The sequence below is a fragment of the Leishmania braziliensis genome, chromosome 15 (assembly GCF_000002845.2).
Source record: "Leishmania braziliensis MHOM/BR/75/M2904 complete genome, chromosome 15".
NCBI lineage: Eukaryota > Euglenozoa > Kinetoplastea > Trypanosomatida > Trypanosomatidae > Leishmania > Leishmania braziliensis.
In genome coordinates this window covers 47,340-73,611 of record NC_009307.2, presented here as the reverse complement: position 1 = coordinate 73,611, position 26,272 = coordinate 47,340, and the positions used below count along the sequence as shown (strand labels likewise).

Sequence of the window (26,272 nt, the reverse complement as noted above, 5' to 3'; positions counted from 1 at the left end):
CCTTCCTTTTCTCTCCAGACGTGTTCGGCGCGTGTGCGCGTGCTGCTTCAGCGGCGATCGTGTGTGTGTGTGTGTGCTTGTCATTGAGTACCGTGTTGCTCTCTGAGATCCTACCTTCACCCACGGGCACCCACCCACCCACCCACACAGTGGCGGAGAGAGCGGCAGAAAAACCGACGGTGGAGCACACAACGGTACACCGCAGTGCAGGCTTCGGCGACAGTCTCCCTCTCTCTCTCTCTGTGCGTGTGTCTGAGTGTCTGTCTTGGTCTAGAACGTAATTTCGTCTCCCTTTTTTTTTCATTCTTGCTTTGCTCTGTGTCGGGTGCTGGGGAGTCAGGTCATGCTTGCTTGCGTTCTCCCTCCCTCCTGCCCCTTTTGTTGCTCACGACGGTGTCTCTCTCTCTTCGCCTTTCTCTTCCCTCATCACTTTTCCCTCTCCCCACTTCTCCATCCCCCCCCCTACTTGTTCTGGCAGAAACGAAGTGAGCCAGCGATGGCGGACTCTTCGAAGGCCACATTGTCACAGATGAGCACAGAAACACTTCTGCAGCAACTCTGTGGCATGCGCACAGCGCTGGAGGAGGAGAGCCATGCACCGTATGAGGCGGAGGCAGAGGCCACGCAAGTGGATAGCAGTCACCGCCACCACCACTACGGTAACGCTGCCGTCGTAGGAGTCAGTTGGTACTCGTCCGATGTCGCTCATGTCAGCCACTCGGAGTCGAGCGCGCCCAGGGAGCCCGTCATGGAGCCGCGAGAGGCTCGAGTGGTGGACGCAGCGCCTGACCACGCAAGAAGTAAAAGCAGCGTCTCCCAGATCTCAGCCTCAACTGCAGCTCGGCCTCGGCCTTCGTCGTCGCAGCTGTCTCCCCACACCACAGGCGACGGCTTCTCAGTGTCTTCGGTGCGTAGCCTTCCTGACGCCCACGCCGATCCGACAGCGCCGTCGGTGGCACCAGTGACTCCCGTAGTCACAGAGGGTAGTGACCATTCAGCCGTGTCTGCGTCCACCAAGGGCCGACTCAGTCACGTGCATGCCGCCGCTGCAGCAGGTGCGCCCTCTTCTTCCGCGTCCTCCTCCACCACTGGGCCACCGCCGCTGACGGTTGCGCCGTTGGGGGGCGCGAGGACCACCACTGCTGCCAAGGAGCACCCTCTTGCACCTGCCACGACACGCACCAGAACGGGTTTTAGTAATGGCGAGGTACCGCCTCATCCTGGACTCGCCGCCTCCACTCAGGCCGGCGCAGCGCCGCCACCATCGCTCCCACTGCTATCCTCATCCCACCCCACCACATCTAGTGCGGCGGCGACGACACCGGCCACGTTTTCCTCGGGTGCTGTCGTGAAGGAGGGTAGCGGCGGCGGCGCGGGCGTAAGTGCCTCGGAGGAGACGGATCCCTACGGCCGCCCAGCCATCGCACTCAGCGTACACCTGCTGGATCTGTACAAGATGGTAAACGCGCGGTATTGCGCGCAGCGGCGCCTCGAGTCGCCGGGACCAAAGTACAACAGCGGCTACGATGACAAGGATGGCCACTATTTGTTTCTGCCAGGGGAGGTGATCTTCCAGCGGTACATTGCGCAGGAGGTATTGGGTAAAGGCAGTTTCGGCACCGTCATTCGCGGCTTTGATCAGAAGCGGTCCGAAGCGGTGGCGATGAAGATCACGCGACGTGGCTCGAGTTTTCGGAGCCAGGCAAAGCTGGAGCTCGACATTCTGTTGCGCCTTAACGAGAATCCAGCGTTGAACCACCTCGTGGTGCGACTGCTAAAAGTGTTTGAGTGGCAGGGCCATCTTGTGTTGGTGTTTGAGCTGCTGAGCTTCAACCTATACCAGCTCATCAAGTGCACCCGGTTCAACGGTGTGAGTCTCGATCTAGTGCGCAAGTTTGCCTATCAACTCACGCACACGCTGCTGCAGCTTGAGTCACAGAAGCCTCAACCAATCATTCACTGCGACCTGAAGCCGGAGAACATACTGCTGCGCAGTCAAAACAGAAGTGGCATCCGCCTGATCGACTTTGGCTCTGCCTGCTACGCGGCCAAACGCTTCCACCGTTACATTCAAAGCCGCTTTTACCGCAGCCCTGAGGTGATACTTTTTCTTGAGTACGGCACACCGATCGATCGCTGGTCGCTGGCGTGTGTGCTGGTCGAGTTACATACCGGCGTCCCCCTGTTTGACGGTCGCACAGAGGCGGCGCAGCTGGCAAAGATCGAAGCCACCCTCGGGCCGATACCAGCGAGAATGGTGGCGGGGTCGCCCAAGGCAAACCGGTTCTACTACGGTAACGTCACGTCGGGATTCCAGCTGAAGGAGCCCGTCCCGGAGCGGCGCACGCTCGAGAGCATCATCGGCGTCACCACCGGTGGGCCGCGCGGCCGGCGTCTCAACACTCCCGGTCACGACGAACAGGTGTACCGCGATTTCCACGACTTCATCGCGGGCTTTTTACGATATCAACCAGAGGAGCGGATGAACTGCCGTGACGCACTGCAGCATCCCTTCCTGATGCCCCTGTACACATCAGATCTTCAGCTGCAGAAGGATCGTGAAGATGCCCAGCCAGTAGCCGCCCCGCCGCTCTCACAACAGCAGCAGCAAGAGCAACCCCCGCAATCCTCTCAGAGCAGCCAGCCACAGCAGCAGCACATGACTGTCGCAGCGACAACTGAACCCTCCTCTGTAGAGCACAGCTACGCCCCTGCTGTTCTTCCAGCCCGCTAGAGGTCGAGAGGAGGGGAGTTGTAATCCTCTTATGAGGAGGAACGAAAGGATTGGTATCGTGCAGCCCACACGTCTCAGCCCCCCCCCCCTTTCCCCGTTTCTCTTCCCCTTCTCTCCTTGTTGGTGTGCCTGCTGGTCGATTTACTCGCTGTGCATGTGGATGTGTGCACTTGCCCCCTTCTCTCTCTCTCTCTTTCGCTCGCTCTCGCGCCTTCCGCTTTTCTACATACTGTGCGCTGCGTTGGGAGACTGCTCTCAACGTGTTGTCTGCTGCCTGGCGTGCGATATCAGATGTGTGTGCGTGTGTGTGTGTATATTTGTTTCCATGTGCGTCTTCCTCCATCCTCTTCAAGGGTATTCTTCACGTCTCCCTCTCCCTCAGGTACGTCATTTTTCTGCCTAAGGTGGGTGGCTTGGTGCGCGTGAGTGTGCCTTGTGTATGAATGACCCTGTGCTCGCTGGTAATCGATGTGGTGTGTCGCTCTACCGCATGATCCTATTTTGTGTCTTTTCCCCATCTCTCTCTCTCTGATGGGTCCTTCTCTACCTCAAGTTGGTGCGTTGCGTTGCAGACAAAACACACAACTGAAGAGACAATGAAGAGGGCTGCAGCTGAGGCGTTCAAGTCTCCCCCGCCTGTGCGCTTATCGCCACACCACTTAGTGTCTCTGTTCTCTACTTTCTCTGTGCGGGACTCCAGTAATCGTGCCTGTGCACGTGTGCGGCACCCTCTGTGGAGCCTCACCTTCAACGCCAGTAGGCCACTCTCCTCCGACGCTACTCCACTTGTGCTTTCGCCGCAGCTGAAGGGATGCAGCATGGAGGGGGGTGGGGGGGGGGGGGGGAAGACTGCGTCTAGGACCCTGTACCACTTTACGCAAAGAACCCTCTCCAAGGCTTGAAACGAGCCTTCCTCCGGGCTGTTGACTGTAGCCGCCTACGCCCACGGGCTTGAAAGGAAGGAAGATCACCTTGCTCGTTGACGCCTTCTTCGTTTCCGTCTGTCTCTACTTTGAACTGCAGTCACGCCAGCACTTTCTGCCCCTCCCCCTCCCTCCATACCCACGCCCCCCCCCCCACTCCACTCCATTCACCCATCGGCTCATCCCGCACAACCCCGCTTAGCCTACACCAGCTCGCTTCGTTAATGCTGCCAGCCTCACTCATAAGTGGATCGCACAAAAGAAGCACAACAGAGCAGAGATCTGCGCACACGTACATCCACATTACTCTCACGCCAGCACGTCACATGCGCCCGACACGCAGCGCTGCTGCATACTCTTCTTTCCACCGCACCGCTACGTAATAGTTCTCTTCCTTTTCTGCCTGTTGTTGCCTTCTCTCTCTGTGCCCCCCTGCCTCTCCTCTCCTTCCTCCGTTACCGCACTCGCCATCTTCGCACTGTCTCTGCTGCTGTCATTGTGTCTATCTCACTCCTGTCGATCTTCGTCGCTCATACCTCCCCCTCTCTCGCCCTTGTCTGGGCGTTTTTTATTCGTTGTTTTCTCTGCTCAGCGCTGCTGTCGCTCGAACGCGCGCGAGAAGCTCTCTTGTGCACACACACACACACACAGTTGGTAGGCAGGTCAACCGTTCGTTCAGTTGCTTACTCACTGTTGTGCACCTCATCACCGTCGTTTTCACAGGCATCCTACTCGATTACTCCTGCCAAATTATTCCTGAAAAGAGAAATTCAGCATTTCTGGTTTCGTTGAAAGCCCGTGACGCGAGTAAACAAGGGAGGAATGGTTTCCCCTCAACGAGGCGTGATGGTGAGGAGTGAGTCAGCGTACTCTTCATCATACCAGCGACATGCATTACCAACCATCTATCTCCTTTTTGCGCTCTCCTTTGTTTCTCATTTCAGATCCCGTGGAGTCAACTCACCGTAGGCCTTTGCTCCCCTCCCCTCCCCTCAACCCCCCCCCTCTGATTACCCACGTCGGCAAGGATCTGTTGGCAGCGGAAAAAAGAGGGATACATAAGCCTACCTGCTCGTGCGGTAGTGTCATGGGAGGGCGCGAGTCGAGGGATAGCAGATCGGTCTTCTCTCCCATGGAGAAATTGGAAAGGTAACAGCGCTGGGGATACGTTGGAGGCACGCGGTGAAACGTACGAGTAACGTCCTCCGCTGTACTTCTCTCCTTTCATTCTGTCGCACTCTTTCGTAGCTTCTGTAGTTTTTCTGCGGCCTTCCTTTCTTTCTTCCACTGCTCCCCACCCCGATGACAGAACGGGAGGAGGGCGGGGGCACCCTGGTGCGTGGTACACCGGGGTCTGGTGCCCCGCCCTGTGCAGCCCCTCGATCCCTGCCAGTGCCGAGACACCCGTGGTGGCGAGAGGGCCAAGCGCCTGCGACGCGGGGAGGTCAGAGCGATGTCTCGCTGCCGATGTCGGCGGTCAGGGCCTGGGTGGGCGAGGTGTCCGCGCGACTCGAGTGCATCTCAGCCGGCCCTCGCTGCCCACTGGCGTGGGGAGGCTGAGCCAGCCCGCGAGGAATGCACGAGGTGGCGACCGGCGCACTGCTGTGAGGCGTGTGCCCACGGCTGCTTTGCCCCATGCGATGGGCCCTGTGAGGTGTCAGAGGTCGAGGAGGGGGTTGCCTCATCTATGTTGTATGGCAGGGCAGTGGGCGCACGCTGGAGAAACAAAGACGAAACAGCGCCGCTTCCCTGCCACGTCTGCGCACCTTTTTGCCCTTCTCCATTCTCGTGCAGTGTTGTGCTGTGGTATGAGTGGGTCGTCTAGGCGCCGCAGTGCGGAGCCCCCCCACGCCCACATGCACCCACATGTTCCCTGAGAGACAGAAGCTGTAGAGAAAAAAGAAAAAGTCTCGTTTTGCCTCACCATTGTTCTCTTTTCCCCTTTCTCACTACTCCGGTGCACGAGCGACCACGTCGAGCAGTGCGTGCACCGACCTACAGACAACACAAGCTCCGATACACCTTCGGCTGCACACAAGCTTGAAAGGAAGGGCATAGTGATGAAGATGCCTGTTAATAAAAAGAGCAGCAATGCGAATGGCAGGGGCAGCAAGCACGGAAATGGTCATAAGGGCGTCGTTGTAAAGGTGAAGAAGCAGGCGGTGGAGGAGGATTTCGAGAAATTCCTGTCTGACCTCTCGAAGACAACGCAACACATTGGCAAGGAGCGAAAGGATAGGTTGCTGAAGGAGGAGATGTTGCGCGAGGACCAGCGCAAGAAGCACGCTGACTTGGCGAAGCAGCGCTCCACAAATGAGTTGGAGAACGCGCTCATCAACCGCCAGAAGCGTATGCAGCTGCAGCAGCTGCTTGCGGAGCTCATTAGCGCGCAGCGTCCCTTCGGCAGTAAGCCTGTAACGGACTTCCATGGCGAGACGCACACCGATAATCCCAACTTTGATGTCGCGGTGGGTGACATGCAGGGCTGGCGCGCACAGATGGAGGATGCACACCTGGTGAATGTAAACTTCCTGTCTTCCAGTGCGGATAGAAAGGAAGGCTTGTTCGGCGTCTTCGACGGCCACTCTGGTGTGCAGAGCGCCACCCTGTGCAGCCGGATCTTCTCCAAGACAGCGGAGAGGTATGCAACACTGGTGGGCGATCAACACCATACCATTGACTTCCAGAATACCTTCCTTGAGGTCGATGAACACCTCCAAGCCGCGCTCGGCGATGGCGGATCTGGTTGCACGGCGGTCATTGTGTACGTGTCTCCTGAGGCGATTACATGCGCGTGGGTGGGCGACTCGCGTGCGTTACTGTGCCGCAGCGGCAACGCCTTCGACCTGTCGCATGACCACAAGCCGGACGTGGCGGCCGAAAAGGAGCGCATCGAGGCGGCCGGCGGCTTTGTGCAGGATAACCGCGTGAACGGGCAGCTGGCCATGAGTCGCGCCATGGGCGACTTTGTGTACAAGAAGGACAAACAGCGCGATGTGGCGCACCAGCTGGTGGTGGCGGTGCCCGACGTGATCACGACGAAGCGGAGCGACACGGACTCGTACGTGGTCATTGCGTGCGACGGCGTATTCGATGTGATGAGCAACGAGGAGCTGATTGACTTTATCAACAACAAAAAAGCGAGCGGCATGTCTAACGTCGACACCTGCAGGAGTGTGTGCAACCGATGCCTCGCACCGAGCTCGCCGGAGGGAGGCCCAGCCGTGGCGGAGGGCACAGACAACATGACCATCATGATTGTGGATCTCAAGTGAGCGGCCAAGGCGAGCCCACGAGCAGCGGAGGAAGCAGATGGAAAAGAAGGACTAAGGAATGCGGCCATCGCCACACTCGGTGCTATTTTGTCGCATTTTGCCTCTCTCTGCCTCTGTGTGTGTAGAGGACAGAGGGGAAGGTGCGCAGGCGCACATGTGCGGAGTTGCACGTCTGCGTCTCACACAGAGAATGTGCAGCTCTGTTCTTTCTGTTGAAGTGCTTCCAGTATGGCCACTTATGCCGGTGCTGATATTGACGTTGGCAGCTCATTGTTGCTGGGCCGCTGTTGCGTACTGGCCTGGTTTTCTTTTCGCCTTTGTGGGCATCTCTACGTGTGTGCGTGTGTGTGTTTGCTTGATTTTGCTAAGTTTTCGCCTTTTATGCCGTAATGCAAGCACCAAGCGTGGAGGAGAGCGAGGACGAGGAAGGGGGTGCATCCTCCTCATCCTCCCGTCTCACCAAAGTGCTGCTGACGTAATGAATCCGCCCCTCTCTCTTCTTACTTCTTCTTTTTGGTTTTCTTCTTTCATCTTTCCTCACTCGCGCTCCCTCTGTGTGCCGCATGAGCTCCTCACCGGCCTCTTTCACACCCATACCCCGACCCTGCCTACCCCCCTCCTCTTGTCCCTCTGCGCCTCCAAGCCACACCGGCGTACACTGCTGGGGGCTGGCGTAGCGACGCTGAGGCAGTAGAATCAACATTCATTGTCCCTCTCTTTCCCCCTTGGAGAAGATGGAAAGAGAGGGAAGGCAGAACACCCGGTCTGCTGAGTTAGTGGCGACACACACACACCTACACTCCCGTATACGAGTTTTATAATTGGCCTGGCACCCAAACAGGGGCACATGAAAAAAATTTCGTATCGTCTTCTACCCAATGCCCGGTGTGCATCGAAAGTGCGCGAGACGGAGTGATCTCCCTCGTCTTCATGCACAGAGCAATGACTGGCGCCAACCACCCTCGCAGAGTGTGACTCACTGGTAGTGCGTACACGTGGTAGCAAGTGAGGTGGACCCAACGTGCAAGTGATGAGAGGGAGGTGGGGGTGGGAGATGGCCTTGCGAGTACCAACATCCCTGTTCCTGTGATACCGCTGGCGCTTTGCGTCCCAACCCACTTCACACCCAACGCTCATGTGACCCCCCAGAGAGGGAGTATACCGGTTCAGTGGCTGTGCTAATTCTCCACAGCTTGCGCGAGTGCGTGTGTGTGCGTGGCCGCCGCCCTTCTCTCTTGTGCTCTTCTCTCATCGTTTCTGCTCGTTCTCTTCACTTCTCATCTCTCTCGCTCTCTCTCTCTAACACACACACCCACACACACCCACACACACACACCCACACACACACACACACACACCCACATTCCCATCTATACACGCCTTCCCACGCTATCCAGTGCCCCCTTCTCTCAACCTTGCTGGGATCGATTCTGCGTTGTATAAGCACGAAAGAAGGGAGCAGGGCGACATATCAGGCAGAGGGGAGCAGTGGTAGTGGAGACCCTGTCAGCATTGGGATCCACAGCAGCAGCAGCCGCAGCTCGGACGGTGTGGACGACCAAAGCGCTTCAGCAAAGTGCCACTTTGTCTGCATGAAGGGACTGAGGCCGTGTGCTTGCACGTATCGACTTGGTCACTCTAACACGCTGAACTGCGTGCCCTGTACGGGTTACGGACCCGAAGCGGTTGAGTAAGTACAGAGTGTGCGTCTAGGTTGATTTACGTCAGGCACTACACACTTGTTTCTTATTATCAAACACGCATTCTTTCGCTCTCCTCCCCTCTCTCTTCTCGCGCTGTGCAGTGTTTTCTTCGCTGTCTGTCTGTCTGTCTGTGCGCATAATGGACGTATTGTCGTATGCTGCATTCAATACACCATACACACCCCTATACACCCAGGCCCAGTCCCCTCTCCTTTTAGCGCTCATCACTTTCTCGCCCCGCCCCCTCGCACCCCCGCTCTGTTTCGTTTTAGCAAAAATTTTGTTGTATTTTCTTTTCTTTTCTCTGAAGAGAGAGAGAGAGAGAGAAAGCGACAGGCTCGCACGGATACACACGACCTTAAGTGGTTGCTTTCGCAGATCTCCCTGATTACGTGCGGCGGCAGCGCCGGTGGTGATGTGAGCCTGGGGTCTCCACATTTTGACTTTTGGCCTGCTTTGTGTTTGCTCATCTCCTTGTTTTCCCTGCTGGAGCCCTTTTACACTGTTCGACTGCGCATCTTCGCTGTTGCCGTTGTTGACCGTCGTCGACTGTGGGCCGTCAATTTCCCTACGCCTGCGTGTGTGGGTGCATCTTCCTCCTGGGCAACTACTTGCTGTATTGTGCACCCCCCTTTCTCTGCTTGTGTGTGAGGCGGCATACACACACACACATTCACTCCCTTTCTCTGTGTTGTTGGAGGGGGGGAGGCATAGGTGTTTAGCATCACCGGTCGTCCCCATCCCTCCTCCTGCTGCTCCTGCTCCACCTCTTCCACCTCTCTCCTCCGCGCACACGTACACACCACCGGTCACGATGACCAAGAACCGCCGACACGACATCGTGAAGCCCTCCAAGTATAAGACGTCGATCTGCACGTTCTTCCGTCGCGAAGAAGGCTGCCCGTTCGGTGAAAAGTGTGCCTTTGCCCATGGAGAGGATGAGCTGCGGTCGGAGCCGAAGGACACGGCCTCACTGCCGGAGGCACCGGCAGCAGATGGAGTGACACCAGCGGCCGCCCCGCTGTTGACATTTGACTCGACCCCCTCAGAGCACGTTAATGCGCGAGCAGCTTTAGGAGATGAGCAACACAGCGATGCGCTGGCACAGCAGGTGCAGCATGACTCATCTGCCACTACGGTCACTCCTGCCGAGGCGAAGCGGAAGGCCAAGAAGAGGGGATTCGATGTGCCTTCGACGCCGTCTGGAAACACCCAGGGTCTCCCTGGCGGCGGCCTCGGTGGCAGCAGTGGCGCAGCCAGAGGAGACGCCCCCGCCACTCGAGGGCACATCTTGCCGAAGCGTCGTCAGCCGCTACCCCCGCCGCCGCCGTCGTCTCTTCCTGGGCACGGGCCGATGCTACCCACCGCGTTTGGCCTCTCTGTTGCCCAACCACCGCTCTCGCCACCGAGGCCTCCTTCATTTGCTCTTCCCGGAGACTTTGGTGGTCTAGCGTACGCTGGCATGCCGGCGGTGATGTCAGGAATGCCCCACTACATTCCTGTGATGGGCCACCACCCCTTCTCGGCCATCAATGATAACCAGCACGCCATCAACGTAGCCCCTGTAATGCTCAGCCTTACGTCGTACGCGACTCTGCAGCCCACCATGCAGCTACCGCCACCACCACCACCACCACCGGTGCCTGCATTGAGCTCTTCTGCGCCGCCCGGTGTGACCGGACCGGCCAGCGGTGCCGCCTTTGCAAATGCGCTACCGAGCGGGGATGCGAAGCGCCGGCAGCGCCAGCCCCTGCGACCCGTGGTGAATAGTACCACCATGACACACAGCACCGGCCGGCACCCAACCAATGCATTTGCGATGGTGTCGGATGAGGTGGCCACACCGCCATATGTCTACGGCCTTATGGCTGCAGCCGGTGTACTCTTGAACTCTTCCTCGGCACCGGCGAGCAATACACGAGCGAGCAGCGGCATGAACTACCCGCCTTCTGATCCACCGTGTGTTGCGGCCTTTGGGGGTTTTGCTGCAACGCCTTCACTACATCCTTCGACGGAGCCGATGCCAGACAGCAACGACAGCGGTGTTCGTAACTCTCGGCGTACGCCACCAACAACGGTCAGCAGCAACGCCCCTGCAGCGCAGTTGCCTCCGCCGAACTTCGCGACAGCCGCGCCGGCGCCGACGACTGCTGTGCAGCATCGACTGAATAGTGCGAGCAACTGTCAGAGTGGCAGCGCTAGCAGCACGGTGATCGGCGACAGCTTGTGGGGCTCAACGGAAAGAACCGTTCACCCCTCGACCCCGTCTCTGTCCAGCCGCACAGATGCTGCCACCTCGTTTACTGATAGATGCGGCAGCAGTGCGGAGGACTACAGCGCCATCTTGTCAAGCCTCGGCATTGGCGGCTCCTCGTATACAACCATCCCCCTCAACCGGTTCATCTGCGAGCGTGGCACTACCAGTAACGAGGATGACGTCAGCGTGGAAGGCGACTTTGACTGGACAGCTGCGGTGGAGCGTTGGTTGTCGACGGCTCGCGAGGATGGCGTGGGGGACAGGGCGACGACAGCATCGGCGGAAAATACGCCGACCGTCGGCGCCAAGGCCGTACCGACGGATGCGTCAAGCACCGCTTCGACTCCTGAAGCAAGCACCACCACGGCGAAGAGGCTGGCAGCGGTAGCAACAACGTACCACCCGCAGGGCGGCCGCTCCGTCTTGGCCGCACTTAACGGTAATCCAGTCCTCATGGACGTGGAGCTAAAGAACAAAGCGTTTAGCACGTCTTCGCCAGCAACGGAGGCGAGGCGCAGACCGGCGGCGGCGGTGTGCCAGGTGTCACGGGCGGCGGGTGGCATAGCTTCGCAGGCGCCGCGCCGCGCCCCCGTCATGAAGAACCAATTTAAGAGCTCCTGCGCGGCGGAGGCGGACTCCGGCGCGGTGCTGCTCTACTGCGCTGAGAAGAATACGTTTGTGTACATCGCCTCTGGTAGCTCAGGGACGGCAGTGGCAATGACTCCAGGGAAGCGTCGTGGCCAGGTTGTTGCAGCGGCTACGGCGAGTAGTGCTGCGCCATCCCAGCGCGCAGTAAAATCGTCCGTTGCAGCTGTGAGGGCCTGGCAGGCGCTTGCTCAATCTCTGGACAACCCCAGCACCGCTGGCCGCCACGACATCCTCGGCATTCATGTGCGCTTCGTCCCTGGACGTCGGAAGCGTTCAGTGTTGGAAGAGGTGCCTGACGAAGAGGCCGAGTATTGTATCTAAAGTCTGCGCGTGTGTGCGTGTGCGGTACCGTGCTGTACCTTCAACGCAGCAGTGGGCAGAGTGATGAATGTCAAAGCGCCGGAGAGACGAGGAAAAGTGGTGAGACCTCGGATGAAGGCTTACACAGGGCAATGTCACGTGGTTCAACTCCCACGTCCATTGCGTCTTGTCTATGGACGTGTGACCAATGCGCGCGCGCCAGGTGTCCCATCCACGCCAACCCAGGCATTGGCATGTATGTGTCCCACCACACTGCCTGCCATCAGCGGAACTCACCGCAACGAGAGGCCTGGGGTGCGTTGAGTAGGTCATATCCGTCCTCTTTTGCTTGTTTGCTGCCCTACTTGCGATAGCAGGGAATGCAGGAAGGGGGGGGGAGGTGGAGGTGGAGGTGGAGGTGAGGAGTGGTGATTTTGAACAGGGGGCAGCTGCTTCTCACTGCGAGTGTACAGCGTAGTGGAGAGGCGAGGGGAGGGGAGAAAGGCTAGGAGGCGCGAGCCAGAGTGTGTTGGTTTAGCACGCGGAACTGCGCTGCCGCTCTCCTTGTCGATTTATTTATTTCCTTGTCTACGTCTGCCTCTGACACCATTGCCCAAGACGACACGTTCACCTCTCTTGCAGAGGTGACCGTTCATCTGTGTGCACTTTTATGTGTATTTTCATCAGTGTATGACTGTCGCTTGTAGCTTGTTTTCTCTTCTCTTGTTCTCTTGTGGGCGTGCGTTACACTGCTGGTGCTCTGGTATGGTTACTGTGCTTGCTGTTTCTGACGTTGTCCTGACACAAGTGCGCGAGTTCCCCGATGCCCGCTCTTTGTATGCTTGCTTGCTTCGGCGTCTCCACCTGTCGAGCCCTTTCCTTTGGCTTGTCTTTGCATTGCTTCCTTTTTCTCCCTTTCTTCTTCGTAAATGCCGCCGTTGAGTGTCATTATTCCTCCGCTCTTGTACTGGTTGATGGATGGTGTGCGTGTGTGGTCTTTTCCCCTCCCCTCTACTCACCTCTTCTTCGTCATCCACGCATGCGTGTTTTTCCGCGTGTTTTTCCCCTCTTCCATCACCAACAGCAGCGCCTTTGGCAGCCAAAAAGTGGGACGCTCAAAATTTTTTCCTTTTCTGCGCCTTCAGTGTTGTAGCGCGGCATTGCTCTCCCTGTCGCCTATTGCTGATTTAGTCAGCGGAGCCCACTGCCATAGTTCCAGTTCGTGTAATCGATGCCGATGATGCTGATTGTGGTTCCAGAAAAGGCTCCGTGATTATGGTGACCGATGAGTGAACGGTGCTCACTCGACGCCCCTGTTACTTTCACGATGGTTGCACATGGAAATGCAAAGAAAGGCAAAGCCATTTGTGGGTGCACCGCTGTGTCGCGGATGCGTTTGCCCCCACACATGCACAGAGGCCGATCGAACACGTGATGTTGCACCTCCATATTCAATGGTGTGCGCCCATTGCGTCACGCGATTTTCTCTCTGTCTGTGTTTCCCCTCTTGTAACGCTCACCCTCTCCATCTCTCTCTTCACTTCTCTTCAACGACCCACACGCAGAAGTTTTCCCTTTCCACCCACCGCTTGTCATCCCTCTTCCACCAATTCTGTTCCTCGCAGACTCATTTCCCTCTCGTATTCGCTTCAGCAATCGTACCAGTTGTCTCCTCCTTTCTACAGGGGACACATACGCACAGAGAGAGAGAGAGAGACTCGTGGTCACTCCTTCCGCGATCATCTCACTGCCTCAGCGGAAAAAGAAAGGGGGCGGTAGTGAGAGAGAGCGGATCGAGTGGAGTAGGACGTACCCAAGCACGCACACAAGCACGTACACATCCGCGCAAAGAAGAAGACGTACGTAGACGGGCAGCCGCAGCACCATCACCCCTTTCTCACATCACTTCTGTCGCCACCTCCTTCTTTTCCCTCTTCAGTCTGTTGGCGCCCCGCTTCTCCATTCTCGTACACACACACACATATGTATACATCTATATATGTACACTCCTCCCCTCCCTGCCATCTTCTCTTCTGTCGCTTGCCTGGTGCGTCTCTCTTCCCCATCCCTCCGCGTTTCCTCTGCCGGCCACTGCAGCCCCCCTTCCTCTGTGTGACACCCTCCCCCCCTCCCCTCTCTCCCCTCTCCCCTCTCCCCCTCCATCTCCCTTCACTCTTTACTCGGTAACTTTTGGTTTCTTTACTTTTGTACAACGCAGCACTGCCGCAGAGCGCGTTGAGCGTGCGTCTTTCGCTGTCCTCCTTTCCCGGGCTTTCCCCTCCTCTTACCCTTCGACGTTTGCCCGTCTCACATACTCTCTGCGCTGTCGAGATGGCGTTCACAACGCGTCACTGCGTCTCCGAGGACTGCGAGGACTCCTCTGATGTTCCGCTGAAGCTTCACTCTTTCCTGGAGTTCTTGGATGCTTAGGTGTTCTCTATGGTCGGCAGCAACACAGTGCACCAGGACGTCTCTTCCAGCGCATCGGAGAAAAGCGCGGGGGAGTTGCTCGAGGCTGGCATCCGTCGCTCGCTGCAACTCGCGCCGTCTAATGCGGCCGCCGACCGCCAGCGCCAGTGCTACTGTCTCGTCAACGCGCACTGCATATGCGGACAAGTCTTCCCTCCCTGCTGATGTTCAATGCTGCAGCCGTTCTGCTGTCGCTGGCGCACGGTGTGACCATCAGCATCCCCAAGGCTGATGCCGTCGCCGCCGCGTACACCTCGCGCACTGCAACGACATCATTTTTTGACGAGCCCATGTACATCCCGCTGTGCCTTACCCCTGTGACGTTCATGACGCCCCTGCCAGTGATGCCGCTGACGGCGACGCCCACGATGCCAACGAGCACAACGTCAGCAGGATGCCGATGTTAAGCGGCACAATGGGGCGTTTCCTTCATGCAGTTGCCTGGCACCCCTCTCTGGGCGTCCACGATGGGCCCGAAGAAGGTCAGGCATGTGTGTGTGTGTGTGTGTGTGTGTGTGTGTGTGTGTGTGTGCAACGCAGAGGCGCACGCACAGCGATTACGAGGGTAGGGTTCCTCTGTCTGTCTGTCTGTCGCTGTCCTCGGGGCCTTTCGCAGCACCAGCGGAACGACATTGCTCTGCGTCGGTAAAGGGTGCAGGCGAGATGTATGTGCGTGTGCGCCTGTAGAAGTTGTTTTCGAGGGGACGCGTCTGCTCGCGTGGCTGTGTGGCTGGGCTATATTTCCCCCTTTGACTCACTTCCACCTCACTACCCCATGCGTGCGCATCGGTGATCTAGGTGCGAGCATCAACGAGAGGAGCAGGACGGCGCATGACTAACGCAGGCAAGCAGGCTCCGGCAGGCCTGTGCTTGCACGGCAAATGTGCCGGTGGCAGAAGTGCAGCAGAGGTTTTACAGGGGGGAGGAGGGGGGGCGCGCGTGCGTAAGGCTCACGCCCTTCTCCGTTAGGGATTTATCGCCCCCCCGTCCCCCTCCTCCCCTTCTTTATTCTTTCGATTCTCTACAGTCAGTGTGGTGCGACTCTGAATGTGTGTGTGTGTGTGTGTGTGTGTGGTAGGGGAGGGGCGTGAGGAGAGGAAGAGAGAGTGGGAGCGAGAAGCAGACGACAGGAGGTGAGTTGATGCCCCGGCCCTTTTCCAGTGGACTAACGTTCGATTTTGAGACGGTGGTGGAGGTGAAGAAAATGTAGGACGAGATGGAGAGGGACGTTCGCACGCGTACACAGAAAGACAGATACAAACATTCACCTTCATCACGCACATCCGCCCTGCGTACCCTTTGCCCTCTCCCCCTCACCACCCACCCACCGAACAATGTCATCCCCCGACACTGTTTCCTTATATTGATCTCATACAAACTCGTATGCATGCTGCTCACGCGTTGGTGTGCATGCTCTTAGTTGTCTTCTCTGCTGATACCTGTGCTGTGCACGTCTGCGTGGGTGAGGGTCTGTTCCGAAGTCTCTCACTTTGCGCAAGCTCACTGCGCAAGTTTTACCTCTTGGCTCCACCGCAGTTGCACTCTCTTCCCTCTCCTTTGTTCTCACACCCGCTCTTCCTGCTACGTCGGTGTAGAGGCAAGAAAAAGAAGTTATGGCCTGAAGGAGACTCTCTTGTGCACCTGTGTGCACTCACACACGCACAGTCGGACAAGCATGCACACATGCTCCTGTACAGTTGAGGACTGGCTAACGCAGGTAACTTCCTACAGCGTGTGCAGGTGTGTGTGTGTGTGTGTATTCATCTTGATCCTCGCAGTCCCCCCCCCCCCCCCCCCCATGCATCCCAGCAGGCACCCCCACCCCCACTCCCACTCCACCACCACCACCACCGCCTGATAGCGGATGCGGCCTTTCCGTGTCTACAGGCTGCTGCGCTTCACAGTAGCAGCAGGAGGAAGAGAGCCAAGGGCCGGGAAGAGGAATGGAGGTGGAGCGAGAGAGGGAGAGAGCAGAGGCGGAGGAGATCCGACCGAGTTTCGTGTACCACAGATGGCTCACTCGCTTGTGTCATGTCTCCCCTCCCTTTGCCAAAGCTGACGCGTGTCCATCGACAGCGCAGGCGACTACGATGCGGCAGTAACGTTTCGTCGATCTCCGGGGCTATTGTTGCATGTGCCTCGTGGTGGCAATGCACGTGAATCAGCGACATTACCTGCAAGTACATGCGTATGTACATGTATGTATGAGTTTGCCTCTCCTCCTCCAAGTACACACTCACGCCCACGCAGGAGAAAAACAACGCGGCAAACACTTTCAAGCTGGTGCCTCCCCTGCCATATGCCTCTTGTGGCAGCTGAAAACCAAGCGAACCAGCTGACAGCTACGAAGGCGCATGTGTGTGCACAACACACACTCAAATCTTATTCTGCTGCTCTCTTTTATTTTTACTCCTCTTGTGAGTCAGGCTCTCTGCAGTCTGTGCCAGTGCGGTTGTAGAAGGTGAACTGGCTAGGTGATCTCTCAGATAACTGAGGGATTTTGTTCTCTCGCATCTCTCTTCTCTTTCTCGCTTGTTCGTGCGCTGCTGCGACTGTACCTCAGCGCTGATCTCTGTGTGCGTGTTTTTACGCATGAGCGCTTCTCGCTCTGCTGCGCGGCAGACCTTCGTTCCTTTTCTTCTGCTTCACGCCGCGCGTGCGGATTATGCGGCGTATGAGTCACGGTGAAGAGAGAAGAGAGAGGAGGAGAGAAGAGGTAGCGACCCCCCCCCCCCCCCCACACACACACACACACAGGCACGTATGCATTGCTCCCTCTCCTCTTCACGCCCCACTGAGAGTGACGCACATACGTCCGTGTCGGTGCCCGTGTGTGTTCACCTGTATGTCCCTCGCTCGCGGTCCTCTGTTTCTCTGTGATGTGGGCTCTGCTTCACTTCCTTCTCTCTCTTTCAGTTTCTTCTGCCAGAGGGTTGCCTACGCAGCCTGCCAGGGTGCCCTCACGTCTTTCTTTATCCGTGCGCCTCAAATACACCGCCGCAGCGTGTGCGTGCCGCATGCCTTCGAGGTGTGGCAACGGGGCGGCGAGGACGAGAGAGGGCGGTGGTGATGGTGGGAGACTCCACACAACGGACGAAGTGAAGAAACAAAAAATATCACAGTCGGTCGTGTCTTTGAAGACGAAGGGAGAGAAGACGGGAGCGAAGGTGTGATACATGTGGAGCTTCTGCTACCCAACGACCCCCTCACAGTTTTACACGCACCGCTCAGATCCTCACGCATCATGCCAAACCGGCACACAGCCGTGCGCAGGAAAGTCAAAAGAAAAATAATTCTGTGCAGTGGGACGCCATTTCGGCGAATGCGCTGCGTCGTGCAGGGATGTCTCTCCCGCATACACAGGCTCAACCACGCTTTGTGTTCGTGTGAGTGGGAGAAAAAGCGTTTTGGCATGCGTGAGCGAGGGCGACGCAAATTAATCGATTGGCCGACTGTGCGTTGGTGTCTCCCCCTGTCAAGCGATGCTATCCTGCGGGAAGACTTCTCTCCCTCGGTATATACAGCGTAAACTCGAAAAGTCAGGAGAGGAAAGCAACAGTAGAGCGCAAGCAGGATTCGCTGAGGGGGTGGGTGCACTCCCCATATTGGCGTTCTGCGTTGTACTGCTTTCTCCCTCAGAGCTACAGAGGCCTTCCGCGCGCTCTGTTGATGCAACAGCGGCCAGTGGTAGAAACCAAGCGAAGGCGGGCCAGGGGACAGGGCGCAATATCTGGTTGTTGCGGGTATGAGCGTGTTGCTGTACGTCTCTCTCGAAGTAGCCTGCAGTCGCGCGCCCCACCTCCCTGACGTCATTTTCACACTCGAGGGAGCGACGTTGCCCCATTCCCGCAGCGTCTTCATTCATCGTTTTCAAGTAGCTCCTGGAGCAGGGTCCACATGCCCACTGACACCCTTATCCTCATGCTCACTATGACATCGTTCATCTCCCTCTCCCCCACCTTGCTACACACCCTCCACACCCACGCCCCTTTCTCCTCAGTTGCTTCTCGCCACCTCCACTTAGTTCCCTCATTCACATCACACACTCACTCTTTCGCTGTCTTCTCTCTATTTCACTTTCCGCAGTCGGAGGTCGCCCCATTAGACACGCCCCCCCCCCCCCCTCCCCTACGGCGGCCCTCTCACACACGCTCAATACGACTTTTTGTTTTTGCTCTACATTTTACAGCCACCGACTTGCGCACTCGCCCGCGCGCCTTCTTTGCGCCACCAATGCCAAAGGCCAACAAACATGCTGAGGTGAAACCCTCCAAGTACAAGACAAGCTTGTGCCGCTTCTTCTTCAGAGGCGAGGAGTGCCCGTACGCCGGCCGCTGCGCCTTTGCACACGGTGAACACGAGCTGCAAACCGAGTCGAAGAACGTGGAGCTGCTCAAGGCTACGGGGCTACAGCGCCTCGATGGCCTACACACGCAGGAGATTGCCGTAGTCGAGTCCCACACGCCGTCTATTAACTCTGTCACCAACAGCGGCCCATCCGAGTCGCTGGTGCTCTCTGAGCCAGAGACTCCGACATCTCCCGTGGTACGCCTGCGGCGTCGCACCGTTATGGTGTCGCTGCCGAAGAACAACACGCGCAGCGAGATGTACCAGTCTCCGTACAACGCAACGCAGTATGATCCTTGCTACGGCGAGTACAGCCGCGTCGAGTACGGCTACCTGACGCAGCCGGCACCGCAGCCGGTGTACCACGTGCAAACCATCGAGTCGTCGCACGCCGGCCTTTACGCTTCGAGCAACACACACGACAACCAGTACTGCGCCTGCCGTTTCTCAGCTACGTGCAGCCAGGGCCAGCCATCCAAGTACCGGCACAACCCTTACGGCATGACGGGCCGCATTGCGCAGTGCGCGTAAGGACGGGCAGTCGCCGACTCTCACGAGCTGCAGTCCTTGGTAAGTGTAGGACGAGCGCCACAAGCCGTGAAGTTCCAGCCTCTCGTGCGTACTTGTCCAGGCCTATGTGTGGGCATTTGTGTTAATACGATTGGGCGAGATGCGGCAGCTTCGCGATTGAGCTTCGCTCTCTTTTTCGCTTTCTCCCCTCCTCGTGCTGGACTAACGCGTTTGTTTAGTGGAGTCGTGGGAGGAGATGGGGAGCTTTGTGTTGCTCGCTTGGATAGAGGAACTTAGTACGTCGACCAGTACCTGGCTCATATTGTTTCTCTTTTCTTTCCACCTTCTCTACTTTATCTCCGCACTCCTCCCCTCTCCCTCCTTTAACCATCTCTGCCGACCCCTCCCCTTACGCTTCAACGCGTCCCCTCCTCCTGTTGCTGCATCTCCTGTCTCCTCTTCCCAGCACGTGCATATACACCACTGCCTCTGCACGAATGATGTACGGCGGGCGTGAGAGAGATGCGAGGGGTGGGGAGGGTAGGAATGTTGTAGAGATGGGAAAAACAGCTCTGTCAGTAGCCATTGTAGTGAATGAGGGAGCTGGGGGTGTAGCAGGCTCGCAGGGATCCTTCAACCTGGAGCCGGAGGAAGATGCCCCAGAAGAGCTGCGAGGACGAGCAACGGAGCCTTCCTTCCCACAAAGGATGGAGGTAAAGCTCCATACTCAGACTCGCACGCACAAGTCAAAGTTGACGTTCATCCTCCTCTGCATGCGCTCTTTTCTTCCATTTTTCTTTGTAATGCTGAGGACGGACTGGTGGCGTAGCTGCGCACCTGGCGCACGCTGTTGGCTCTCCTTCTTTCGCTGTGGTACCCCCATGTGCGCACGTGTTAGAGCATGAGGGAAGGCACTCTGGTTGGCGCGGCACATCTCTCACACGTCTGAGGGTTGGCATGCTCAGTCGCGTGCACTGGGAGAAGAAGAGTATGACGCAGTGAAGTAAGAGGGGCTGTGCAATGCGAAAATTCAAAAAGTATAAGGAAATGTGGTGGAGTGTTGCTTGCATGTGTATGCGCGATGCCCGATCGTGCCCATCTTCCTAATAACGCGTTTGACTCCGTTCCAGCCCCGCTTCTCTTCTTCCTCTTTTCTTACGTGACTGAAGTGGGACGCTTCATATCGCTGCGTCTTTGCGTTCAGTCCTCGCGTTTGACATTGAGTCGCTGCTGGCTCTCTTCCTACCGCTCTGTCACCCTAGAGCCACGCAAGGGCGAGGCTAAGTGCTTGTTTTCACTCGTGTGTTTGGTTGGTTTCGTGTGTACCTGTGCGTGTGTGAAGGTGTAGTGCGCCGAGGTGACAGCGGGGTTGCGTCTGGTGAGCAACTGCATTCTCCTCCCTCACTCCCTGGCTGCTCTTTCTTTTACTTCCCATCAAGCCCAGGAATGCTCCGCTCCGACTTGCTAATTCGCTTTGACTCCTCCTCTCTTTCTCTTTCGTATATACAGACGTGTGTGCCTTGCCGTGACGCACAGAGGAGGGAGGGAGAGGCTTAGAGGTGGTAGTGATGGCAGACGATACCGAAGGTGAGAGCCGGAAGAAGAAGGGTGTGTGATGATGATGGTGGGGTAGCCACCTACCCATCCAGGCAGGTAGCTAGACCCGCTTCCTCACCATCCCCCCTCTCCCCTTATCCCCGCACTCCGCACCCTCTCAGACGAGCAGACCCGGACGCAGAGGCAGAGAAGGCGAGAAGCCTTCCCCCCTTTTCTCTCTTTTTCTGAGCTCACGTGTGTTACGCCCCCCCCCCCCCCCCCCCCCCCAGTAGAAGCGACTTCCCTTCTTCCTTATCCCTATCCCTCCGCTTGCTTCTTCACAGGCTCTCGATGGCATTTTCTTCCCTTGTCTTTGTGCTTTGTGTCTACCAACAGCCACCTCCCTTTCTCTATGTTGATTCTCTCTCTCTCTCCTCGCGATCTCACTTCCCTCGCTCTTGTTCTCCTCTCGCGCCCTGTCGTTGTTGTGCTGGTGCAGCACTATACTCCACACACAATGATGATGGCGATGATGATAGCTGCAGCAGCGACAGCAGCCAACCAAACTGGATCGGCACTTGGGCGTGAGGACGCACGTTCACGTTAGCGTTGGCTTATGCACTAAATTTTTTCACCGCCGCTGCACCTGCGATTGATTTGATCGGGCAAAGCCTAGTGAGAAGAATGAGGCTGCGGTGAGGGAGGATGGTGGTCGGTGGAGCACGGGGTGAGTGGGGACTGATGAATGCACAGAGAAAGGGGCGTGACTTCTCATACGTCAACTCTTTGCTGCTGTTGTAGAAGGAAAGAGCGCAAGCAGAAAAGAGTTGGCGGAAACTGACCAGCCACGTATACGCCCACGACAACTTACACGTCTCCCTTTTAAGGCCACGCCAACGATGACGGGAGACCCCCTTGAGCATACATGCGGCGTACCTGTCTTTGGGTTGGTGTGAATTGGTTTGTCTGTGTGGCAACACACCAGTCTACATCTTTATAGTGATGTATACGCGTGCGTGGAGGTGAGGGGCTTGACAAGCGGCGCACACCTCGTAAACCGATGCTGTCTCGAGTAAGGTGGGGGACGCTCTTCTTGGTTCTCGGCTCTGCGGCAGCATCAGTAGTGGCGAGTGACGACATGATGTCACCTCTCTTTTTTTCCAGGTGTTTGCCTTTCTGGTCATGAGCTGTGGCGCCCGCGCCATGGTGTGGCGTGACCTGCCCGCATTGCACCCTTCTCTGTCCTTTTAGCGATCTTTCTCTTCATTCTCTCGTCTACGTTTGTCGTCGCTGCAGAGAGTCCCTTCCTGGGCTACGGATGGGGGGGGGGGGTAGGGGTTCTCCGGCTGGCGCTGTTGTAGTACGAGTTCGAACTGGATGACGTGTGGAGGAGTGAGGGGAAGGAAAAGGGAGGGGGAGAGAGCGAGGTTGGTATGCTGGCGAGAGAAAGAGGGATCCATAGCTGCGTAGTAGGGCGGAGCGAGAGTGCGAGGTGCGCTGTGCAATACCTGCATGTGTGCCTCCGTCATTGTGCAAAGGTGTGTACGCATCTGCGTGCACTTCTCTCCTTTTCTTCTCACGCTTTGAAGTTTCACGTTGGTAACAATATGCTCAAAGCGTGCGAGCAAAGGAAGAGGCGGATTCCTACGCCGACACCGACACCCGCACCCACACTCCCACACACACGCGGCGCTTCGCTTGTTTGTTCGCACTCCCCTCCCAGCCCCCCTCGCGCGGGCGTACTTCCTGTACCCGCTGTCAATGCATACACACACATACCTACTCGTTGTCTAGTTCGTGCCACAGTTCGCGTCCTGTAATGCCCAGGTACCCCCATACTATTGCCGCTGCTGCTGCTGCCGCTGTGTTGGCGGCGCATTTGTCCCTGTGCTACGCATGCGAGGCTCGGTGCCAGTGGTTCCCTCCTCTGCGCAGCACTGACTTTTAAATTTGCTTTTCTTTCTCCTCCTCTACGTCCGCTAGGGGAGGGGCTGTAAGTCCTCTGAAGACTGATGGACCCATGAAAGGAATTGTCAGTAATAGGGGGGGGAGTGTTTAGAAGACACAACACTCCCACGATAGAGTGAACAGGCCAACATTGCTGCTAGGAAGGGAAATGGCGGTAGGAGGTGGCGCGACGGCGACGACATGCGCGGAGAGGAGAGGAGAGGAGGGGGTTCCCGCTTCTTCTCTGTTTCCACCTTCTCTCTTTCTTATGCGTCCTACAGATAGTGCTGAGCGACCTCTCTCTCTCTCCCCATCTGTCGACTTGTCGCGTCTTTCTCTTGTGTTTGCATATGCGAGCGTGTGAGTCTTCGAGGTTCACGTGAAGCCTCCCTTCTTCCTCTCTTCATCTTTGGCCTTACTCTGTCGCGTACGGTCGCCTTTCCCCCTCCTTTTGTTTCCGTTGCTTCATTCATTGTTTTTTCCAGTTCGCCTCGGTTCTCACCTAATATATGTGCCGCGTGCATGAGGCCCCCCCAGCCCCCCCCCCCTCCCCGGTGTGTGTCTGTGCCTCTCTGTGGAACACAGTCATTGTCGAATGCGCATAGACGCCGGTGACTGACAGTGTGTGTCTCTCTCTTTCTGCAAGTGCCATACACGCCTTTTTCCTTCTGTCTTCGTGCTGTGCCATGTTCAGACAACTCTCGCCCCCCCCCCCCCCCTCCTCTCCTCTCCTCTCCGCGCATGTCGTCGCCGTCGCGCCACCTCCTACCGCCATTTCCCTTCCTAGCAGCAATGTTGGCCTGTTCACTCTATCGTGGGAGTGTTGTGTCTTCTAAACACTTGTGCGTACATGTGTGTGACGTATGGATAGTTCAGGGTGGAAGATGAAGAGTGAAGGGCAGAAGATTGCCATCAGCCATCGTCACCACACCGCGCTTCCTCCACCCCTCACGTCCCCACAAGCGTAGCGAAGAAGTTGCATCTTTTTTTCCCGTACAAGTCTCGCTTTTCTTTCTCCTTCCCCCTTTCCGCCGCTCCTCTTCTCGCCCCGTGTGTGTGTACACATGTGAGTCAGTGAGCTGAGGTGGTGACGTGTGTGTGTGTGTGTGGTGTGTGTGTACAACGAGAGAAACTGAGGCGGAGGAGCGTGTGACGCTTTGCAGCGGCAAAAGAGGAGAGAAGAGGGAGGCTAACATCAAGAATAGTGTTAGCGAGAAGCGAACAAGAAGCAGGACTGGGCATAGTCGGGAGACTAGTGCGTGTGCATGACCTCCACATATGCCTCCCTCCTCCTATTCTTCTACCCTCTCTGGTTCCCTGTGGAGGTGTTCTGTTGCTGCTCTGCTGCCTCTCTTCTTTCTGTTCCCATCCATGTGCGCTCGTCTTGTTTTGATGTGCGTCTGTTGGCTTCATGCGGTGCTCTCTCTCTCTCGCTTTGGTGCCTGACGAAGGAATGAAGACCCAAACATGTGTTTCGAGGGCCTTCACTGTGTCCCCCCGTACGTCCATCAACGCAGAGTTGGGGGCACACTTCAGTGCCAACGAAAAAGCAAAAGCGGCAGCTCATGCACCTCCCACACACACGAGAGGGGACGGCGTGGGAGGCATGTCTGCGTGCTACTTGACCCCTTTTTTTTGTTTCAGCTGTGGTACCTTTCCGCTTGTCGTGTGTGTGTGTGTGTGGCCAGTGAGGACGGAAGAACGTTACCGCTGTTTTTAATTTCGGCCCTCGCCGCCTCGCCCTTCCCCCACTTTTTTACAGTCAGCGCAGGGCCACTCGCGTGCAGTTCAAAAAGGGGCACAACTGCAGTACTGGGCGAAGTGCGACTTTCGTCTCCAGCGTGCGCCCACTGCCCTGCCGTGCAGCATAGGCGAGGTAACCCCCCCCCCCCCCCTCGACCCCTGACACCTCACAGGGCCCATCGCATGGGGCAAAGCAGCCGTGGGCACACGCCTCACAGCAGTGCGCCGGTCGCCACCTCGTGCATTCCTCGAGGGCTGGCTCAGCCTCCCCACGCCAGTGGGCAGCGAGGGCCGGCTGAGATGCACTCGAGTCGCGCGGACACCTCGCCTACCCAGGCCCTGACCGCCGACATCGGCAGCGAGACATCGCTCTGACCTCCCCGCGTCGCAGGCGCTTGGCCCTCTCGCCACCACAGGTGTCTCGGCACTGGCAGGGATCGAGGGGCTGCACAGGGCGGGGCCCCAGACCCCGGTGTACCACGCACCAGGGTGTATCCCTTCGTCAGGGTGGCGAAGTGAGAAGAAAGGGATAGGAACTTGGAGGGGAGCGGTGGGTGCGAGACGAGCATATGCGAAGCAGACGGGGAGGCGCACCTGCCGAGGCCGTCGATCGAGTGTATGCGTGTGTGGCACAGCTCTTCTACGTGTTGCCTTCCTCCATCTTGCCTCTTCCCACTCGACTCTTTTTAATTTTCGGCTTGAACTTCGTTTGCTCGTCGTTCTGCTCTTTTTTCGTCTGCGCCGAAAGTGTCTTCTACGTGCTATGGTGTTAGATTGTTGCTGGTCCTCACCCCCTACTCGCGCTGTCTCTACGGCACTCAGACGGACGCATTCGAGCGGATACTAATTCGCATATAGACACAAAGCCGCTCTATACCGCCCCCCTTCATGCGTGTTTGCCTTTCCGAATTTTTGTTGACACTCCGCAGAGGGAGAGAGAGAGTGGAGCACATACACTACTCCGTCCAAGCCTCTCCGCTCACTCCTCCGCACACCTCTTGTTCATGTCTTCTCGTTGAATCCTCAGGCTAAACGAGTAAAGCGAAAGACAAGGCGAGCGGGGGTAACTGAGAGCGAGGGAAGAGAGGAAAGGCGAGGGTGAATCTCTTGTGGACAACAATCTGCTGATACGAAGAATCGCTAACAGAGCTGTGCAAGTATCTGTGCAGAGCTGCGGAGCTCACATGCACCTATACGTCATCACCGGTACACCCGAAATCATATTTCCCCTTCTTCTCTTTGACTCCCTCATCGTGTGTGTATGTGTGTGTGTGTGTGCCATTGGCCATATGCGTACATGGCATGGAGTTGCTGGTGCTGAGCCTGCTGCTGCTGCTGTTGTCTTCTGTTCTCCTGCGCTGATCTTTCTCCGACCTTCCGCAATTTAATATTTCACGCAAAGGTGCCTTCTTGTGTATGTTCCTCATTCTCTTTTGATTTGTGCTTGTTCGTGATCGTCTTCAGTCGGGCTGTCAAGCGTCTTTCACATGCGCCCCGCTCTCTACTTTGCTGTGTGTGCATACGCATAGTTGTGGCTGAGTGAGTGGTTGCCGGTGTTGGCGCACGAGCTCTCTCCTTTCGTTTCGTTTTATGTCTTCTCTGTGTATCTGCAGGACTCACCCACGCACACTCACCCACACTCACACCGAATCCCCCTTCGCTGAGTTTGTGCCTTCTCACTCACGACTTCCGCTCGGCCATAGAATGAGTATGAGGGTTCGCGAGATGGCAGAGGTGACCTACAGCAGCATGTGAGGGGTGCAGTGCGAAGAGGGCCAATAGAGAGGCCGGTGTGCTGTGTTTATGCGGCGACGCCACACCCTCGCCACTCTCGCCACTCACGCTTCTCCGATCAGACGAGTTTGCGTGTCTGCGACACA

General features: G+C 57.1%; 4 protein-coding genes and 1 pseudogene across 5 annotated transcripts; all 5 read left to right on the top strand.

Annotated features, from left to right (window-relative positions):
• Positions 1–343: 343 nt before the first annotated feature.
• Positions 344–2,734, top strand: LBRM_15_0170 (putative serine/threonine-protein kinase; the record flags this gene model as incomplete). The annotated part of the gene is made up of 1 exon (XM_001563416.1): positions 344–2,734. The coding sequence occupies one exon, from the start codon at positions 344–346 to the stop codon at positions 2,732–2,734; it is 2,391 nt and encodes a 796-aa protein (XP_001563466.1).
• A 2,983-nt stretch (positions 2,735–5,717) lies between these two features.
• On the top strand, positions 5,718–6,932 carry LBRM_15_0160 (putative protein phosphatase 2C; the record flags this gene model as incomplete). The annotated part of the gene is made up of 1 exon (XM_001563415.1): positions 5,718–6,932. The coding sequence occupies one exon, from the start codon at positions 5,718–5,720 to the stop codon at positions 6,930–6,932; it is 1,215 nt and encodes a 404-aa protein (XP_001563465.1).
• A 2,517-nt stretch (positions 6,933–9,449) lies between these two features.
• LBRM_15_0150 (conserved hypothetical protein) lies at positions 9,450–11,861 on the top strand (the record flags this gene model as incomplete). The annotated part of the gene is made up of 1 exon (XM_001563414.1): positions 9,450–11,861. The coding sequence occupies one exon, from the start codon at positions 9,450–9,452 to the stop codon at positions 11,859–11,861; it is 2,412 nt and encodes an 803-aa protein (XP_001563464.1).
• Positions 11,862–14,171: 2,310 nt separating this feature from the next.
• LBRM_15_0141 lies at positions 14,172–14,716 on the top strand (annotated as a pseudogene). Its single transcript is given in 2 exon segments — positions 14,172–14,458; positions 14,461–14,716. Coding segments are annotated over 2 exon segments (543 nt in total).
• A 3,826-nt stretch (positions 14,717–18,542) lies between these two features.
• On the top strand, positions 18,543–19,187 carry LBRM_15_0140 (conserved hypothetical protein; the record flags this gene model as incomplete). The annotated part of the gene is made up of 1 exon (XM_001563413.1): positions 18,543–19,187. The coding sequence occupies one exon, from the start codon at positions 18,543–18,545 to the stop codon at positions 19,185–19,187; it is 645 nt and encodes a 214-aa protein (XP_001563463.1).
• Positions 19,188–26,272: the final 7,085 nt, after the last annotated feature.